This window comes from Pollicipes pollicipes, unplaced genomic scaffold, assembly GCF_011947565.3.
Source record: "Pollicipes pollicipes isolate AB1234 unplaced genomic scaffold, Ppol_2.1 Scaffold_4740;HRSCAF=5597_pilon_pilon_pilon, whole genome shotgun sequence".
NCBI classification, from domain to species: Eukaryota; Metazoa; Arthropoda; class Thecostraca; order Pollicipedomorpha; family Pollicipedidae; genus Pollicipes; species Pollicipes pollicipes.
This window is the reverse complement of record NW_023596545.1, coordinates 36,323,014-36,343,619: the sequence shown is the minus strand read 5'-3', so window position 1 is coordinate 36,343,619 and position 20,606 is coordinate 36,323,014. Positions and strand designations below refer to the sequence as shown.

At 52.0% G+C, this 20,606-nt stretch overlaps 1 protein-coding gene across 1 annotated transcript in view; it reads left to right on the top strand.

Moving 5' to 3' along the window:
- The window catches only part of LOC119098293 (uncharacterized), an 85,709-nt gene that overhangs the window by 16,025 nt on the left and 49,078 nt on the right, over nucleotides 1-20,606 (top strand). The window contains exon 2 of the mRNA XM_037221214.1: nucleotides 3,340-3,389. Coding sequence (XP_037077109.1) covers nucleotides 3,340-3,389 — 50 coding nt within the window. The remainder of the gene's footprint in view (nucleotides 1-3,339; nucleotides 3,390-20,606) is intronic.

Here is a 20,606-nt window from a genome sequence, read left to right as displayed (position 1 = left end):
TTGCATACCAGCGGGCAGGTCCAGGTACCGCCTTGCGTACCTCCATTGCGCATCCCGGGCGGTCCGAACTGGCCCCTGGTCACACTATGACTTACGCCTCATCGTGCCGTCACGACTGAGGTTAAGTGGTGGTCAACGAAGTGATCCGACCGTGTCCTGGCCCTAAAATAAATGAAACCATGCCTTCGCGTCGCGCCACCCATCAAACGTGCACCTGCGTGAGAGCGGGGCTGCGGTCGCCTGGCCCCTGGCACCTAACCATGGCCGAGCCGAATTCCCCGGACGTGCTCCACGCTTTTCACCTCATTCGGCCATTAGCATTCCTGTATCTCGGCCCTTGTAAAAGGGAGCGTGACGCGAACCGGCTAAAAGTCGGTCCGTCTGTTGGGAGCTCTACCTGATCGATTTGAAAGCCATTATAACGCGTAATTAACTGTTCTGCCAGCCGTTGGCACATACGGCTAGAGGCCTTGTCACGAGGGTCACGGCATAAAATGCTTTTCAGGTTCGAGTACCACTCGAATTACGACCACTTTAAGTTAATGATCAGCTATTGCCATCACCGGCCTTGGAAACTGTCCGGCCGATCATTGATCACTCTAACGTCAAATGCTCTACTTTGCCTTGGCCTCATGGTCGTTTCAGCGCTAGACAGTTGTATCACAGCCAATATCCTGTATTTACAAGGTCACGCTTTACGCAATCACACACAATCCAGAAACCGAATTATCCCTCCTCTGCTTTCGCAGCCTATTCTCCGTATTTACTCATTCATTCACGCATAGCCCGGTCACACATCCCGTCTCCGCCGCCTGACCCGTCCACAGAGACTCATGAGCGTCAGGGTACCGCCCGACATTTCGCGCTCCCCCATTAGTCACGTGGAGGGAAGGAGGCATGCTGTGACCCACGTCCATTCGCGGGAGGGGGTCGATGGACTAGCTTCGGGGCGCACAGTCGTGCATGGTCCGGTTAGCAAGAGGGGGGGGGGGGGGCGATAGTCTGCGGACTTCCATTGCGTTGTGGGTGATGCGGGACGTCGTGCCTGCGCTGATGAGTGCCAATCACGGCGTCAGGGTCCTCCACCGGCCGCTGTCCTGCACCACTGCGGGGAGTCTCACCCGGGCCCTTCGTCTCGTCGTCATGTCATGCCATGCTATGCGTGCCATGCTATGCATGCCATGCCTTGTGTTTACTACGAATCACTCCATATGTATGGCTGAATGTTTCATTCGAGCCAATGAGTTACAAGTCACACAATGAAAACGAAGATGCGGCCATGACTGAAAACACGTCAAGAGCTTGAAGAAGGCCCACAAATTCAAGGAAAACTTTTTTGAAGAAACTTTAGGCTCCTGTTTTCGGCCCCGTGCGCCATGCTTTATATTTCCGTGATTTCTCGTAACTGGGTCGGCCCACCCTCGTTTCTTCACATGGTCCAATCTTGGCCGGAAACGTCCTCCTCCGTCACATAAGTTGCCGGCCGTGCCGCCCTACTTCGAGGTCTCGGCCCTCTACATGCCCCGGGGCCGGAACCTGGGCGGCGCGTTACCGGCGGCAGTGCAAGGCCCGCCCGCTCTCTTCCTGCCTCGCCTCGGGCGGGTCCTGTGTGTCCCCCTCTGGCCGAGCTGTCACGTGGCGTGGCGCTCCTGGTGCCAGCTGGGGTGACGGCGGCACCGGCGCGGCGGGTTTCCCGGGCAGAGCAGCGGACGTCATCCAAACATCCCTGCGTGGACGCTTTTCGCCGGCGATCGGGCGTCCCGCGTCCATTAATCTGCACTTCCCGGCCGACGGCAGCGTTTCCTTTCGGCGCGGAGGCCCAATTCGGAAATGGGGGCCACCGTCATGGCTGTTCCGGGGATAAAACGGCAGTTTGTCCCACCTGTCCGGGCGGCGCACAACGTGTCCTCCCGCAGATTCGGTCAACAACAGGCGCCGCTTTGTTACCGCGAGCCGATCGGCTGAAGCGTCTAGCAGATTCGCACCCACCTCTCTTTTTACCACGGCTAGGCGTATGAGACTTAAGGTGGTTTTCTGCTGAGCATTGGTATGAATAAGATAAATAAGTCAGGTATGTACCGTAAAACTGCTGAAAATTGAGACGAAAGAACGCCACCAAAGGCTGTTCCATGGAAGACTGTGTCGAATTGTTTGGGTCGTTTTTGCAATTGTCTGTGCTGGTCATGCTATTTGACTCGCACGAACAGCATGCTTGAGCGGCCTTGGGACCATTTTCGCCGAGCTCAGCTCAATCCATTGATTCCTGCTCCGACTCGTCCTATCATGGGACAGTTTTACTTTTTACAGCACAATTGTTTCCTGATAGTGCTGAAAATGTCATTGCTAGCCATTGAGAGCATTGAGACGACCGCGGCTGGTAGGGATTTCTCTCTGTCGGGGGAACTAGACGCCCGAGATGGAATCCACATGAAGATGTGGCTCGCTCACACCTCGTATGCCACCTGCTGTGCAATGGGGCCAGACAAGCTGCGTTCCAGCGCGTCGGCACTTTGCTTTCAGTGTGCATGGTTTCTGAACACCGCGCAACACACTGCTGTGTTCGCTGCTTCGAGCATGCAGTTAGCCGAAGTGTTTTTTTTTACAGCTCGTCACGTTAACACATTCTGTGCACCAAATGCAGCTTTTTTACGATGACCGCGAACGGGTCCTAGCTTAACCTTTTCGTGCATCGGTGGTATTTTAAACATGCGACTTCGAACGACGCGTTCGACTTACGGTGCCGTGGTAATCTTTTTCTAAAACGGCCATTTCGGCGTTGAGCTTAAGTTGCGTTCGGCATTTCATTTTCTCAAGTGCCAGCGCACTCTGGCGACCAGTAGACTGCGTGCGATAAGACATGTGTTTGAAACTTTGCATGAATGCGTCATGCGTTGAAGCCTGCATGTGATGTGTCATATACGTCATGTAATGTCATGATGTGTCATATCATGTCATGTCATGAGATGTCATGTCATGTATATCCGTATCATTCATCCATATCTCTTTTTCGTGGAAATCATTCACACAGCTGAGGTACGCCTCCGCTGCACGTTCTCTCTGAATCCCCTCCCCCCCCCGTCACCTGCCCACGAGCCTTGCGCCGCACCTCTGCCCCTTTGCATACTTCATGTCAACGGCAAACACGGTTTGGAAACACTCCCGACCCGTGCGCTGGCTGAGCGAAGGGTCAACACTGACCGTAATTGGACGGGTTTCATCCGAACCCGAGCCCCAATAAACGTGCCATGCTGTACATTTCGCAGTGTCCTGTTGCTTCAAGCTGATGCTCGTCACAATAGTTTGGCGGCTAATCGTTTTGTATTTGTGTCCGTGTTTCAGGCGATGGAAGTCTCGGACAGATATGGTGGAGTCTCCATCCCCCGCGCTCGGTAAGATGGCGCAACAACTGCCGCTCAGACGTTGTGATTTTTTGGAGAATACTCGCTTGGAAATGTGCCAACATAAAATGTTGATTTATGATCATTAACCCTTGTTGCGCTTCGCCGTTCGTCATGATGCAAACGGAATGGGGAAGGGATGGATGCGACGGACGCCAAACTGTGTCCAAACTAACAATGATAGAGCCTCGCGGAAAAAGCAGGAGATTGTTCTAAACGAGATCTCGCGATTGATGATCAGAGTCATGTTCCTAGGTCAATTATTGACCACATTAGTCCGGTTCAAAGGTCGATTGTTCCTGAAAACAGGGTTATTTCAGCTGTGTATGACCACATTTACGAAACCATGTCACGTAGCTACAGGAAAGAACAGTCATTTTCTTTGTTTAATTCTGAGCATGTAGGTATGCACCTTTGTATGTTTTGCGCATATGGTTATGATGAAGGGCTCCTTTAATGCATCTGTTGTACCTTTGGCCGGGAACGCGCGGTTTCGTTGTTTGCTGTCCGCCGCTGCTCGCCCGGGCGTGAAGCAGGCCAACGTGCAGTTTGGTGTCGGAACCTGTGCAATGGATGTCCCAACTTGTGAAAATTTAGGCGGGAGCATGTGACAGTCGGAGGGCTGTGACAAAAAAATATTGGGGGTCGTATTGACCCTCCCCCTCCCTATCTGAGTGGGGATCAAGGGTGGCTGGCTCGCCCCACGTAATTTTGTTGCATATATTGCAGCGGCACAAGACCGTCAAAACTGAAGTGTCTGAACCGTCTGAAGAAGTGCACAATGCCATTTCATCGAACATGCCCGCTCGCAGTTGCTATACGCAGGATGCCTACCGCACCCGAGCTGGCGCCGGGGCGTGCACAAACGCAGAACTAGCCAAGTGTCGATTTCCAGACGTCTCGCCTGGAGGCTGGGCTGATGTGGGCAAGGCCTGGAAAACCTTTAGAAATACTCTGTGCGATGGCGCAGGCTTGAGAGGCCGGAGTAACTATGGTCCATGGATTACCTGTTTCTAGAATTACGGGGAATGCTCCACATTTTAAGATATTGAGGCAAGCATAAGACGTGATGAAATGGGCTCTCTTATAACTAGTGGTATACTCTTAAATGTTAAAGACCGCGTTTGACATTAGCATTCCCTCTTTAGTAAATACGGTCCCTAACACGCCATTGTACGATTGCGCCATGGAACGTCTGTATGACGTTGAGGTGGTTCCAGTGTGGGTCGCTTTGTGTTGGGCGCGTGGGCGGCGACTGTCATCGGCTCTCCGTGTCGCCGGCTGCTGCTATCACTCCTCCTCACAGGAGCAAGTCAGTCATGAGCAGCCCAGTGGTCAGCAAACGAGCCGAAGGGCGTTGGGGGCACGACTCAACACGTATAGACTCCGGTACATGCAACGCTGACACACACGTGTACGTCACAGAGCTTGGATAAAGCGGGTGACCGGCATATTGGCTTGGGGGAGGTCCGGTCAGGTACCATGAACGGTTGTCTCCCCGTTATTTGTTGTGCGCCATTAACCACGATATCCCACCTCCACCATTTAGGTGGTGATAACATTTAAACGGGCGAAAATGGAACCAGAAGCAATGAGCAAAACTAACCTTCCAGAATACCAGTGTCAAATAGCAGTCAGGTGTGCCAAAGCTGGACGACAACTCGTTCCCCGCCTGCCCCCAAGGTGACGGCCCCCTGTTTTGACGACGCTTCCTCGCGTCTCGTCAGCAATGGGGCAGTCCACCACTCTTTCGACCACGTGTGCCGCCCGCAGCTTTCCACTGCTGTGCGCGCGCCTTCGGCGGCGCTCCGTCCAGTATGCACATATCGCTTCCGGCACTTCTGCGCCCCCGCCTCCCGCCTGCCGGAGTCAGCAGTTTCAAGGCACCGCCCCACGGTGCGTCCCTCAGAGGCCTGGAGGTGGACAGCGCACCTTATGGGACGGTGGAGCCCATCGGCAGACAGCGAGTGCCCGGTGTGACCTGCATTTACGCCTTACGGTCTCTTCGGCCGGGACACTCTGGAGACCCGGCCTAGCTGGCCAGTTCGACGATTTAGCTCCTCGTCGCCCTTCCTGCATGCGTCGATGGTGGGATCTCGATCCGCACCAAATATCCTGCCGCCGAGGGCATATGAGGTCTCGTATACACCACGTCGGAAGAGAACGGCCTGTATCCCGGTTTCTCCCGAGTCTTGGTGCACCAACGCATAGACCCGGTTAACGCTGTGCGTAACCCTGCATACGGGGCGGGCCGAACCGGTCCCTTGCCACATCAGGCGACTTGCGCCTCCTCACGCCGTCGTGTTTAGGTCAGGTGAGGGAACGGAGCGGCGCGGGGCGACCGTTTGCCAGCCGAAAATGTACGGAACCGTGCGTTCGAGTAGCGCTAGCCGTCACACATTCACCTACATAAGAACAGGACTGTAGTCGCCTGACTCCTGCCGACCCACGATAGCTGAGCCGTATGGCTCGGGTGTGTCCCGCGCATAACGCCGTTCGTGGCCGTTGTGATCTCTTACTCAGCCCCCACACAAAGGCACAGCGTGGCGCAAAGCGAACGAAGGTCTGTCTGTCTGGTGGAAGCGCCACCTGATGCGTCTGAAAGCAGCTGCGATCCGTTATCACCCGCTCTGCCAGTCGTCGGTGCCTACGGCCGCGGCGCGTCGCGACGCAACGAAAAATGCTTCTTGGTTCGTGTACTACCTGAATTGCGACCAGAATAAGCCAAATCTCAGTTATGCCATGACCGGCCTTGGAAAGTGTCTGGCCCATTTGAGGACCACGATCATTGATCACTCTAACGAGAAACATTTCACCTTGCTGTTGTCCCATGATCGTTTCAGCGCCAAACCATGGAATCGCAGCCCCCATTCTGCATTGCAAGGTCACATTCAACGCGTCGACATTCAATCGAGGAGGTGAATGATCCCTCCTCTGCTTTCGCAGCCCACTCTCCGTATGTACGTGTTCATTTACACATAGCCCGGTTACTCAACTACCTTCCCGCCGCCCCGACCTGTTCACTAAGACGTGAGCCAAGCGTCAGGCACCACTCGACATGTCGCCCCCCTCCTATTAGCCAGGCAGAGGGAAGACAGTATGCCGTGATCGACGTTTATCGGCGGGGAGGGGTCAAGGGACAGCTTCTGGGCGCACCACCGTGGGTGGTCCGGTTAGGAAGGGATGGGGGTTGGAGGTGGGAGACTATTTTCTGTGGACTTACATTGTGCGTGATGCAAGACGTCGCGCCGGAGCACTGCGCCACCGACGCACTGCTAAAACAGGCGTCGGAGTCCTCCAGCAGCCACTGTGGTAGCTTCACTATGTGCCTTTGTCTCGGAGCAGCTCTCCCCTGCATCATGTTTTATCTCCCCGTAAGTTCTTGAAGCTGAGTCGGCCCGCCCTCGGGTTTCTACATGATCCAATCGTGTGGCTGGAAAGTCACCTTCACCCAATAGGTTGCCGGGCCGGCCCGCCCTCGGGTCTCTGCATGATCCAATCGTGTGGCAGGAAAGTCATCTTCACCCAATAGGTTGCCGGGCCGGCCCACCCTAACTTCAGGCATTGGCCCCGACGTGCACCGAACGGCAGTGAGGCTGTCTTTTCTTCCATCGCCCATTAGTCTTGTGCGGCCGGCAGATGGCAGATGTCCACCTAAGTGTCGGTGCAAAACGCATAACCAGGCTGCTGTCGCGCGAAGTTCTGGAAGACGAGCCGTTCGCCGCGCCCGGTCGGCGTTCGTGCGCCGCTCTATCCCGCAGATCAGACCAGCAGCAGATGCTCTCCTGCTGTTGCAGGGGCGGCCAGGTGCTGGTCCTGATGGATCTGCTCTAACTTCACAGTCTCCTTTCGGCCTAATGATCTTGTTTGGTTTGGAGGGGAAGTTCCTTGCTACGGCCGGCTTGCTTGCCGTCTCACGCTCCGCCGGGAAGCTTCACCGATCCGGGAAGGACTGTATGGAAAAACGCGGCTTGGCGAAATGCATGCTTACGCCAAACTGGCCGTGCGAAATTGCCGCCCGAGCGCGTACTTGTAGCACTGCAGTCTCTCGAGAGGTGGCCGCGGCGATGCTCGAGGTGTTCACTGAACCAAATATCGTTGTGCGCTGGTGTTTTGGTCCATTCTCGTGGTGTTCGTGCATATTTAGTCGTGAGTTTAGGGTGCTACTAGCATTCAGCTACTCGTTTATGGCACTTCTCCTAAGTTATTCAATGGCAAGTCTCATTTTTTGAAATAATAGCTAGAACCCATATACAGCTTCCTGCATTATGTAGCGTGAAGCATGATTTTTGGTTGTAACTTGCACAGTCTCTACCACCTTGTTTGAGAGTCAATTGACGTCCGTAATATTTGTAAATCGTGCTCATGAACGCCATGTATAAACGGCTCGGCGATCAAAATCTTCTTGGTCTTGGACGCCGCGTGGTCAAAGGGGTGGCAGGCATTAAATGCCATTTCTATGGCGTCATGCGTATCTAAATAATCTCTGAATAGCCCGTACGGAATAGTCTCTACGTCTTCGCGGGCGTTTAGCCCAGAAATTCGAGGGTTTTAGGTCTTAAGAGGGCTGTGACATGTGAACTGTGAACTGCACCGAATGATCTTCCAAAATGGTGATGTGTGTTCAAAACCCCATACACACAGGGAACGCTCTCTTTAACGTTGCATTTTTACCGTGCATTTGCAATTGGTTTTGTATATTTTTATTAAAGATTAGAATCCGACATCGCACCACGCTGTTGTCGGAACCACAACCGTTCCTCGCCCTGTCGCAGCATCATAGCGTGCAAAGCTCTTTTTTACTCGAAGCAAATGTCAAGCTACTTGCTGTACCACCCACAGGCAGGCGCCGATCGGCAGTGAGATAATGCGATCCTTCACGCATGACTTACTGTACGTGCTCGGGGCGTTTTGGCCGGAAACAACAGCTTTGAGTGCACAATAGGAGCCGTTGACCATGGTTGGTTTTTGGCTTGCCATCCGCCCGGCTGGCCGCGGATCGATCGGATGGCCGCAGGGGATGGCGAGCCGACCCGGCTTAGAGGGCAGGTTTGGGGTCTTAAAAATGTATGCGCACGGATTGTTAACCATGGACTTGGGATCCACAAAATCCACTCCATTAACCTTTCTGTTTTTCTGTTACCTATAGGTATTACCGCTGTATTCTGTTACCTAGCCCTACAGGCCCTGAATGAATTAGTTTGACGTCAGTAGCGGCGGCCATATATCCGCTATTTCTTTGTAGCAATATTTCGCTGTATGGATGCAATAACCGATCTGTAGATCGGTTATTGGGTCCAATATTTTGTTATTTGGGTCAGCTACGGGATCCAATTACCAACCAGAGGCCGCCTTCGAACGGGCCCAATGTTTGGGTGTCGTTTGATACTCCGGCACTAGTGCTATCAAACGTACATGATTTCACTGTTCTCACTAGCCTACAAATGATTTTTAAAATGACGTCACAGTTTCGCGAATTGAATACCCCGTAATATGTGGGGTTTCTGACGGCGGCCACACATTGGCCTAACATACATCGTTAAAGGTAGTGTTCTGCATTCGTATGAGGTTTGGAACTGATGTAGCCATTTTTCTGCATTTTAGCCATCATTCTGCAGGCAATCATCCTGAAGATGATTGCCTGCAGTTCACAGTTCGACCTTTTTGAGGCCTTAAAACCTCCCGTTTCTGAGCCAGGCTCACGCGAACCTGTGCAGATTGTTTCGTAATTTAAAGCCATACCGAGATGGTTGACGTTATATAAACGTTATATAAACGTCAACCATCAAACACGGATTCTGCCGCAGCGATGTACATATGATGCTCAAGCAAAATGCGGCCATGGACTCATTCGTGTCTAGGGTACGTCAGCACCAACCGTCGCATCAACAGGCTGCAGTTGCCTCTCAACCAGCTTAAAGGGAGTGTTCCACAGTTGTGATGGATTCTGAACTGAAATAGCCACTTTGAAGATCATTCGGTATTGTTCACATCCCTGCCCTCCTTAAGGCCTCTTCCGCCCTAGTTTCAGAGCTACGCGACCGCGAAGATGTGCGGACTATTTCGGGGAGGCTATTTTGAGGTCACCTAGACATCCATGACGCCCGAGTAACGTAACTGAAGTTCTCCTATTCATTTGCCACGCGGTGACCAATGCCAAGAAAATATAGTTATCAAGTCGTTCGTATCTGGCGTTCGTGAGCGCGGTTTCCAGTTAGAGCGGTCGTCAATTGGCTCTGTAATCAATGTTGTGGAAGGGACGATGACGCAACCAAACAATGACGTATAATGGGACGCATTCACAACAAAAATTGTGTTGTCTAGAGCAGTCTTTTCCACTTAAAAGCATACCAATTGTTATAAGTGAGCTTATTCCATGATGTTCGATGCTTCCTGCAATATCCTAAACGTGGAACATTTCCATTAACGTGATGCCCAAATTTTGAGATATTAAGGCAGGCATCAGCCATGGTGAAGTAAGCTCACTTGTGACTATCGGTATGCGTTTTATCGCAAAAACTGCTGTAGAAAACACAATTTTGTTATGAAGTAAATATGCTCCCCAATACGTCATGGTTTGATTCCGTTATGGAGCGTTTGTATGACGCCATTGGGGCTGCCAAACTGACCATGCTTAACGCTTGTCGTAGCGGACGGGCTGACTCAGTTGAAGTACTTCAACTTCCCGAGAGGTGTCGCACTTTTGGTGCGTTGCTGGCAGAATCCAAACATTATAATGTGCGCGTGTTTTGGTCCCTTCTCGTGTCGTTGTTGCATGTCATTTCGTGATTTCCTTTATTGTTTACTTGTACTTGCATGCGTGGTCTGGCACTTTTCCGGGAGTTGTTCGATTACCAGTCTTATTTCCGTCCTAACTAGTGTTACTGTTTTACGTAATGTAGTATGTAGCACGAAACCCGATACCCGCTCCGGGTATACGTCGCTTGCGCGGCGCTGGCTTGCAGCGGGGTGGAGTTTGTTGGTGTCGGGTGTGGCGATGACGTGCGCCATTTCCGGTTGTACCGGCGATAGCCTGTAATCTCGCGTGGAGGGAATGTCCAACGTCCCAGACGCGTCGCGCAATTGCTTCCATTGCAGTCCGCCATGCGCCGCGCCGCGTGGCGGGCTGGATGGAAGTAGTTGCGCGACATGTCTGTGGCGTTAGGTGTGCATGTGTGACCTTGGAGTGGTCCGCGCGTAATAGTAGTGCTGAAGTTTGCGGGTGTCGACCTTAGACACTATAAACCAGGCTTAAAGGCGGGGCCATGAACTGCGCTGAATGATCTTCAAAATGGATATCTCAGTTTGGAGCCTCATAGGAATGTGGAACACTCCGTTTAATGCGCTGAATCCAAGTTTTGAGCACGAACCGCGTTCTGTGATACTGAAAGGTGAAGCTTACATTGTTGGCTATTATCGCTTGCGGTTTCCTATTGCCATCCCCTCCCCGCCCACCCATCGTCACAATTCCCTCCCTGGTCAGCAACGAAAATCCGCCGCCAAGGCCAGGACGCCAGCGACGACACCGCGGCTTCAGAGGCACCCGTACCAGCCGCTGATTCTACGTAATCGTCTCCCCGGTCATGTGCACTTCCCGCTAACAGTTTGTTCATCATCTGTACGAAGACTGCCGGTATTCCGGCTATCCCTGGCGGAATAGCCGGAATATGGCGCGGCCACTATCCTGATGGCTAGTGGCCGCGCCACATTGAAGTTTCGGCACCACTGACGCCACCGCTCATATGAAGCGGGCGAAAACCCGGCTGGTGGCAAAGCTTACGCACGGCATCCCCCTGGACAATGTCATTGTTTCAATCTGCGAAGCTATCGCGCCTGCGGTTGATATCCATGGGCTTACAAAAATAGAAATGAACCATTGTATTGCCTCAGTTGGCACGCATTCTTAACCAGCCACAATGTAGCTGCGCGACACCTCAGAGTTGTGTCAGGGTTGTTGAACTCATTGTTAGCTATGATTGCAATCAAGTGACCATTAATTGGTCATTTGCTTAATTGCATCAAGTATCGTACAGCCGTCGTTTAATCTCAAATCCAACGCCGATGCACCAAATACGGTAAGCCGCGTCAGCGGGAGTTCAGTGCGGTGTGACGACAATTACTCAGTATAGGCCATAGCAAACTGGCGGTTATGAATTACGCATGACTTTACAAGTATTGTGAGATTGTTGCTATATCTGAAACCACCGGTATTTGGCTTCCAAGATGTCTTGAATGATGAAATAGCATGAAAAGATGAAACGCTTCGCCCAGTCCCAGGTGTGTAGCCGAGTCTCACGTCAGCATAAGCTTGTTTACTCAGAAATTTCTTTTAAGGTGCAGGAACAAAGCACAATTTTATTCGCAGGAAATAGTGGAACTGTGGAACTCACTGATCTCGCACAGGCCTCATACAGCAATCACACCGCCGCCAGAAGTCACGTGTATGTGAATAAGATGTAGCAAATGACGTTGCTTCCATCAACAATATAGTTTACCTATTTGCCACGAACGATCCCTGGAAAAATTCTTTTAACCGAATGACTCTGGACCCCTCGTGTGAAACGGCCAGATGTTGCGGAAGGGGAGGAAAGGAATGCGAGCAAGTGCGGAGGGGACAAGATGGTCAAATTGTAGGACCGAAGTCGATTAGGGTTGTAAAGAATGAATGCAGCGTATTTTGAGAGCGGAAAGCGAATGCGTGGAATAGAATGAAGTCGGTAAATTATTTAGGACCAGTGGAGGCAAGGGCAGCTCAGCATAGGGAAGGGATGAACAAATTAATATTGCAACTTAAATCAGCCAGTGCCTGAAACCTAAAAAATAGAGTCGCGAGTGCTAGGCGAGATGTTCTGCACGACGCGTCGTAACCAACTCGTGCTGGACAGCTCTAGCGCGGGACGAACCCCTCCCCCCATGCCCACGCCTCCAAATGTCGTTACGTCCCTTATCTCAGCCTCAGCTACCGTTCTGGGCAGTTGAATTTCCTACACGTTCCACCAGGAATTTGCCAGTCTCACGATTGATTGTATTCAGTTCGGAAAGGAGCACGGGGTGCAGTGCTGTACTGAGGTAAGTTTTGTTGCAACCAGCCAGTTTGAATGGATATTTGGGCACTACGGTCATTAAATGCTGCATGAATTCAAAGAGGAAAATGAATGTTATCAATGATCGTGCAAGATTATCAAACTCCCGGAGCGATTTTTGTTGAATCACATTCGAAGTGCCACAGAACCTTGTCAATCACAAACACAGTCAAAATGAGACCCAAATGAACCCAGGGATAGTCATGAACCGCTTAAGGAGGATTAAAACTCCTCAGTGGTGAGGTTCGCAACTTGTTGCAAAACATTGCAAGATGTTGCAACACCGTTTTGTGGTCAACGGGAGCGTTGCAGAGCTCCAGAAACACCGCCATTGCTCCCACCAGACACGAAGGCCCCGGGTTAGAAAGCTGCAGGCTGCTGGAAAACCGCTCTGCGCAACAAAACAGCTGTTGTATGCACCCTGGTGCAGCGCTACATAAGGTCATTTCTGGGATCCCGCACCGGTCGTTAGACATCAGGTTGAGATAACATCGGCTAGCCGCCAATGATGGTCTGGCTAGCTGCCGACCTAAAACCGGCCTGCCGCAACCAACCCCGCGTTCCTGAATCACAATCAGGTGGGACTGACATCCTCATGGCCTGACAGTGCTAGTGCTAACATCTCCACCGGAAGCAGTTGAAACGGACGCGGATGTTATGAGCTGGTTTCGTGGGCTGAAAATGCCGTGGACATAGGCTCCGCCAGTTTTGGCTGATATTCTAGCGTGCCGCCGGCCCTTATCGTCAGTTGGATCTCACAGCAGATGAAGTGACACTCGTCCGTATGTCACCATTGCATGCGATATATATCAATATATATCAATATATATATATATATATATGTATATATATATATATATATATATATATATATATATTATCATATATCTATATATATCTTTTCCTCTCTCTCGTCTCTCTCTCTCTCTCTCTCTCTCTCTCTCTCTCTCTTCTCTCTCTCTCTCTTCTCTCTCTCTCTCTCTCTCTCTCTCTCTATCTCTCTCTTCTCTCTCTCTCTCTCTCTCTCTCTCTCTCTCCTTCTCTCTCTTCTCTCTCTCTCTCTCTCATCTCTCTCCTCTCTCTCTCTCTCTCTCTCTCTCTCTCTCTCTCTCATCTCTCTCTGCTCTCTTCTCTCTCTCGTCTCTCCCTCTCTTCTCTCTTCGTCTCTCTCTCTCCCTCTCTCGCTCTCTCTCTCTCCTCTCTCTCTCTCTCTCTCTCTCTCTCTCTCTTCTCTCTCTCTCTCTCTCTCTCTCTCTCTCTCTCTCTCTCTCTCTCTCTCCTCTCTCCTCTCTCTCTCTCTCTCTCCTCTCTCTCTCTCTCTCTCTCTCTCTCTCTCTCTCTCTCCCTCTCTCTCTCTCTCTCTCTCTCTCTCTCTCTCTCTCTCTCTCTCTCTCTCTCTCTCTCTCTCTCTCTTCTCTCCTCTCTCTCTCTCTCTCTCTCTCTCTCTCTCTCTCTCTCTCTCTCTCTCTCTCTCTCTCTCTCTCTCTCTCTCTCTCTCTCTCTCTCTCTCTCTCTCTCTCTCTCTCTCTCTCTCTCTCTCTCTCTCTCTCTCTCTCTCTCTCTCTCTCTCTCTCTCTCTCTCTCTCTCTCTCTCTCTCTCTCTCTCTCTCTCTCTCTCTCTCTCTCTCTCTCTCTCTCTCTCTCTCTCTCTCTCTCTCTCTCTCTCGCGGTTGGTCTCCCGTGACGTCACGTGAGTACTCCCCATACATTACACGAAGGGATGAGATGTCAACAGAAAAAGAGCAAGAACCATTTTGAAACAATCCCACCTTAGTGTTGAATGGGACAGCTTGATTAGCGACAGCAGTAGTCATCATTGATCCCACACACATCAAACCGGGAAATCAGAAGATGCTCTTGATAGGTCCCTTTTGGCCCAACGTGCGCGAGAGCTGAACCCGCTGCAGCTAGTTCCTTGCCCGGCAGATTATCCACGGTGAGTGCCCAACCTTAAGCCTGGAGGTGATCTTGAGTTGCTTTTGGCCCGCTGGTCTGCCCAAGTGAACGGTTTTTTAGTTAACTCCACATCGTGAAGTTCAGGGAGGACGGGCTGGACGGATGAGCAGCCACAGCACGGCAGTCTTAAGCTGATGTACATTCCAGCGAATGTTTCTAGAATTGATCCGGTGATGGCCGTGCCAAGTACGGTGTCGCCCCGTCCTGCTGGAGCCACCCCCTATCCCGCTGGATTACACGGAGTCGCCCAGCGCCCCAGAAAGCAATCAGAGAGGTAGCGGGGATGTGGTGTTGACCAGGTAGCCGTTCTCGCCTTCAAAGAGGCATCTATCTTCTGTAGGGTCATGATTTGACGAAGGGGAGGTAACCGATGATTACCATTGCTTTCATAGCGTTTCGCTATTGGGTAGCTGTTGGAATGCCACTGCAATCTTGGTTGTGCAAGAAACACACTTCACAATTTTGGATAAAACGTGAGTTAACTTCTATCTGGGCATATAAATGCGTAGAAACAGCCTGTTTGTTTCATGTCTCTATGAACTCTTTTCGCGAACCGATACATTGTTACGTCGGGGAAATTGCGGCACAATCGATGCACCTCACTCAGTGTTCCGTGTAGCCGTTCTCAAGGAACATGAGTCATGTTCCAGCACGTCTTCGTTCACACGACTGTCAATCAGGGGGTTTGCGTACCGCTCTCCTGACATGCGATAACGGTACTGTCTCGTTAGCCATGGGGTGCGCTGAGTTTTAATGCAGTATGATTGGGACGCCAGCGAGTTTTTAACATGTAGTCCAAAATCCCACAGTCGTTGGTGAGTTAAAGGGAGTGTTCCACATTTGTATGGGGGTTTTGAACTGAAATAGCCATCATGAAGACCTTTTAGTGCTGTTCACAATCCTGCCCTTCTTAAGACCTAAGCCCCTCTAGTGTCTGAGCTATACACCCGCGATCATGGAGAGTATTTCAAAGTCACCTTGGCATTTATGGCGTCATAACAACATCATCCAAATCTTGCCATTCCAGTAAGCCATGCGGCGATCAAGGCTGAAACAAAGATAATTCTCGATGTGCTCATATTTGGCGTTCGTGAGCGCGATTTCCAGATATGGCCTCGATTGACTCTCAGTCAATGTTTGCAAAGTACGATGACGTAATCAAACCATGACGCATTGAGGAACATATTTACTAAACAGAGAGTTGTGCTGTCTAGAGCAGTCTTTTCCTCTTACAAAGTATACCAATACTTATAAGTGGGCTGTTTCATCATATCTGATGCCTGCTTCAATATCTGCAAATGTGAGACGTTCCCGTTAAGTCGAGTTAAGCCATAAACTCACAGTGGTTCGCGGATTTCGAGAAGTTTTTGCGTCACCGATCTCGAGGATTTTTTGCCTCATAGGTTTTTACGTCACCATGCACCTGAAAGACGTAGCGCTTGGTTTGAAAAAATGATCACCGTCACCGGTTGGCGGCTGAATATCTCTGATCGTATGGTATAGCACACTATAATATCCCCCGATAGTAGAGATCCTATATATACCGGTGATTGCAAGTAGGGCCGCCAATACTGACCGTCAGTTGCTGTAGGCGAAACACTGCGGGTGGTGGTGGCGAGGGTAGGGGCTAAAGCTAGGGATTCACCGCAATATGGGATTTGAATTGTATAATGGGTAGGTTCTGTATCACCGTCCATTTCAGACGCGGTCACGTTCTGGGCGTTACCGATCTGGTGTGTTACTGGTGTACCGTGTCTGTGCCGATCTATAGTCAGTTTCTCAAAGCTGCAAACTAAAGTACAATGTTGAAATTGAAGTACAATCTAACGCCGAGTATCAACGTCTACTTTCGATTATGCAAACTACACGTTAAACCTGTTTCTCTAATCCGTCACGTGACCTCTTGTCGCAGTTTGTACATCCTGCTGTGGCGAACGTTTGTACGTCTCGTTGGCATGACGACGACCACCGAACTACACATAATACTGACAGCCATCAATATGCGTCTGAAATGTCGGGCATATGTTATCTTAGCTCAATTTACTGACGATTAATATATAAGGTTTTTACTTATCGGGCTCAAAACCAAGGCAGCCACGTTATGCTACGGTCTGGGGAATGACTCTCTTCAGCTACAATTATGACGCCTTGATTAAAAAACAACAACAACGCTGATCCAGAGGTGCAAAAAAGCGATTACGGACGGGAGTGGTTACAGAAACGGAAAAAAGAGAGCATGAACAGCGCGCTCTCTTCAAAGAATTTGTGGAAGGCCACTTGCACGCCGTCCATGTCGGTAGGGATCCAAAGTACAGAATCATTTAGTTGCATCAACCGCCTTGCGTTTTTTTTTTTGACATCATGCGCTGTGTTTGTAAGTCTACGTGCTACACAATAAACAAAGTACCGTAAGTGGGTAGGAATTCGTGCTGGAATGGGAGGATTATTTAACAGCAACGTTACACATATTTGATACGTTAAGACTTCGTCTTAGTAAGCAGGTAGGAGGATCATTACGGAGGCTCAAAAGAGCAACTCCATCCTATTTTGTTTATGGCAAAATTAATAGTCACCTCACACCCGAAGCTCACAAACTCCTTATACAGGCCCACGTCCCCCCCCCCCCCCACGTCCTACACCGCCTCTCAGTCTGGGGCGGGGCCGTCGCCTGCTCTCTCGGTTGGGTGCTAACAGATAGTAAATTTCTTGACAAGGTCGTCTCAAGGGCGCGGGAACGAGATCATATTTCACCGGTCGAAAGGTGGCTGGGCTGGCGCGGTATCAGTGACCTTGTTACGCGCCGCGACCACATTGATCGCTGGCGCGGTGTCAGTGACCTTGTCACGGCGTGTCCCAACACTCCACGTTGGCCAGGATATTCGGGGGCGCGGGGGGCCCGTGGAGCACCACACGGGTCTAGCGGCTTGTCGCTCGCGTTGCGGTTGGGTGCTCCTTGCGGGTCGCCACTTGGGGGCCTGGCCGCGCGCAGCGGCTTAAGGGGTCAAGGGGCGGCGGCGCTGAACCACGATCAGGACGGGGAGGGGTCTCCCCGGTTACCCCTGGCCGTGTGGGAGGCGTCGTTTGCCCCGTATAGCACCGGGATAGCCCTGGCGGTAGCCACCCCCCGAGGGAGTGTTGGGCCGTCCCCCAGCTGGGATCCGCGGTGGGTGGGGAGCCGCGGTGCCGAAATGAAAACCCCCTTATATGGCTTCTTCTCACCTTAAAAACACCCGTCCTCCGAAAGGGGGACGGACCTCGATAACCCAGGGTGCAGAGAAGAATCTGCGCCCCCCGGTCCACGAATCCTGATCTTCGGTAGTGAAGAGGTTAAGCCGGCTCCCCTCTCACCGCTTCAGAGACGGAACGGCTGCGAGAGGTTTGGGAAGATCATCAGATGCGACAAGCTCAAGGATGGCAAAATGGAAGTAGAGTTTGCTAGTGCTCTGGAGGCGAGTAGGGCCATGGACAGCTGAGGAATTTACGTATCGTGTTCGGGATGAGACTAGTAAGCATGAAAAGACCGTGTCAGTATCAGCAATACCACATAAGAACCAAATTTTGTCTAGGGGCGTAGTCCATTGTTTTAATCTTCGTGTCGTCGCCGAGGACGAGATAGTCGAAGAGCTTTCAGAGTTTGGCGTTACGAGCGCTCGCAGGATTCTGGTCAGACGAGGGGCGGGGGGGGGGGGGGGGAGCTAATGCCCACCAACAACCTCATTCTGACGTTTAGTTCCACTGATTTGCCGGCCGAGATACGTTTTGGACACGCTCGAGTGAAGGTTCGCCCTTATGTGCCTAACCGCATGCGGTGCTACCAATGCCAGCGATTTGGCCACACCAAGGTCCACTGTCGTAACCGCTTAGCATGTCGTAAAATGTGCGTCATCCGAGCACACAAGCGAAGTTTGCGCCTCTGCTGAACCCTACTGCATCAACTGCGGCAACGGCCAAATCCCACACACGACGTACGACCGTACGTGCCCGACCTATGGGAAAGAAAAGGAGATTATATCGATAAAAACCTCTAAAAACGTCTCTTTTCGTGAAGCTCGTGAACTTTACGAGAGCCACCCAGAAATATCATATGCGTCCAAAGTGAAAACTTCGTTGCCACAAAGTAATGCCATCGAGCACATGACAGCAGTTCAGTTCGTGGGACTTCTGAGGGCGTTTGGCCTGTTGGCTGTTCCCTCGGTCCGAAAGCCCGACTCCCAGCCGGCACTCCAAGCTCCCGTCTCCGCCGATCGAGCAGTCGGTAGACGCCGCTCTGCTGGCCTCCTCGGTGCGCACCGGATCACCAACGGACGATGGTTGGACGCCGGCTCGGCGTGGTCGGAGTCCCCGCGCGCCGCCGGTCGTGCCTTCGTCTGCGATTCAATCGGTCTCTTCGCTACAGACACCTCTTGCCAGTGACTGTGAGCGTATGGCAGAGACGCTGGAGCGCCAGGAAGCGGACAGGCGCGCCCGCGAGGACAAGCGAGCGGGGAGCGGGGCCGAACTGGAGCGCGCTAAGACGGCAAGCGGTCTGTCCGGGGCAAACAAAGAGCCCGTCCCCGAAACAGCACTCCATCGCCACGGAAGCCGGTGGAGGCCCCCACTGGTCCCTCGAACCCCGGTAGAGGCTCACCGATGGGCCCTCCCCGCCTCCGCCCCGGACTGGTTACGCTGGCGTAAAGCTTGCCCCAGCCTTCCTTCCTTCCTTCCTTCCTTACCCTTCTCCATCTGACGGAGGGAGCCCAAGGATTCGTCCTAGGGTGGGGCACGTCCCCCCGGAGTTAAGCCATAGCTCTCGGTCCGAGGCGTCTGGGCAAACAACTGGCGCAGCCGAGTTCTTTTAAGCCGGGACTTGTTTTAGCTTTTCACATCTTACCGCTTCTTTAATGCGTCGTTGTACAGACGTTTTTACAGTGGAACTGTATAGGAGTAAGGGCGAACGCCCTCGACCTCGAGGCTGTCGTCAGCAGGGTCTCTCCTGCAGCCGTGGCGCTGCAAGAGACCAAGCTAGCGTCTGAACATTTCTGCTCTTTGAAAGGATATGCGATGTTTCGCAACGACGCGTTGTCGGGGAGCATTGCTCACGGTGGTGTCCTTACAGTTCATCATAGCGTGCCAGCGAGGAGGTTAAGCTTGCAGTCCACACTTCAGTCTGTGGCCGTGTGGCTTGATTTCAATCATCGTCACATCACTGCTTGTTCGCTTTATCTTCCACCAGGCATCGCTTTTCCGTTGGTGCATCTTAGATGTTTGCTGTCTAAACTGCCTGCACCACTTCTCTAGGCGATTTCAATGCGCATCACACCGCTTGGTGGTGTGACATCACCAATGCTCGTGGGAGGCTGTGTGAGAGTTTTATCCGCGGTGCTTTACGATGTATCTTAAACACAGGAACTCGTACACATTTTACTAATGCCATCCGGTCAGACGTCAGCGCTAGACTTAAGCCTCTCCAGTCCCCAGCTCGTCCAACACCTCGGGTGGAGTGTCGGAGATGACCCAATGGGAAGCGACCACTTCCCAGTGTGGGTCCGTTTTAAGAGAGGTGGAGCGTTGGGTGTTAGGCCACAACGCTGAAATTTTAAGAAAGCGGACTTGTGCGAATTTGAGACTGGGCTCGAAGAATCGTTTGTAACTGAGCCTGAGGGAACGCCACCCTCTATTGAGGATTTTACTCACAGACTTTTAGAGTGTGCCAACAGCTGTATCCCACGCGCGTCAGGCGCTCCCCGACGTACTCCTGTTCTTTGGTGGACGGAGGAGTGTCGGAGCGCCACCCGGGCGCGTAAACGTGCGTTTCGGGCTTTTGACGCCAGGAGCAGTGTAGACAACCTGATAGCCTTTAAGAAGGCGAGAGCTTTTGTTCGGCACACTGTAAGGGAGGCGGAGCGTGCTTCCTGGCATGCTTTCGTAAGGACGCTGAACCGGTTCACGCCAACATCGCAGGTTTGGTCTCGGATTAAGCGCATATCGGGGCAGTTCTCATCCATGGCTCTTTCGGTACTATGCGTGAACGGACAGGCCGTGACGCGCCCGTTGGATGTTGCGAACGGGATTGCCAGGGCGCTGGCTCACCGCAGCGCAGGTGGCAACACTAACCCACAGTTTGTAGGGCATCGAACGCAATGTGAGCAATCCGCAGTGGATTTTTCGACGAGTGAGCTACATTCCTATA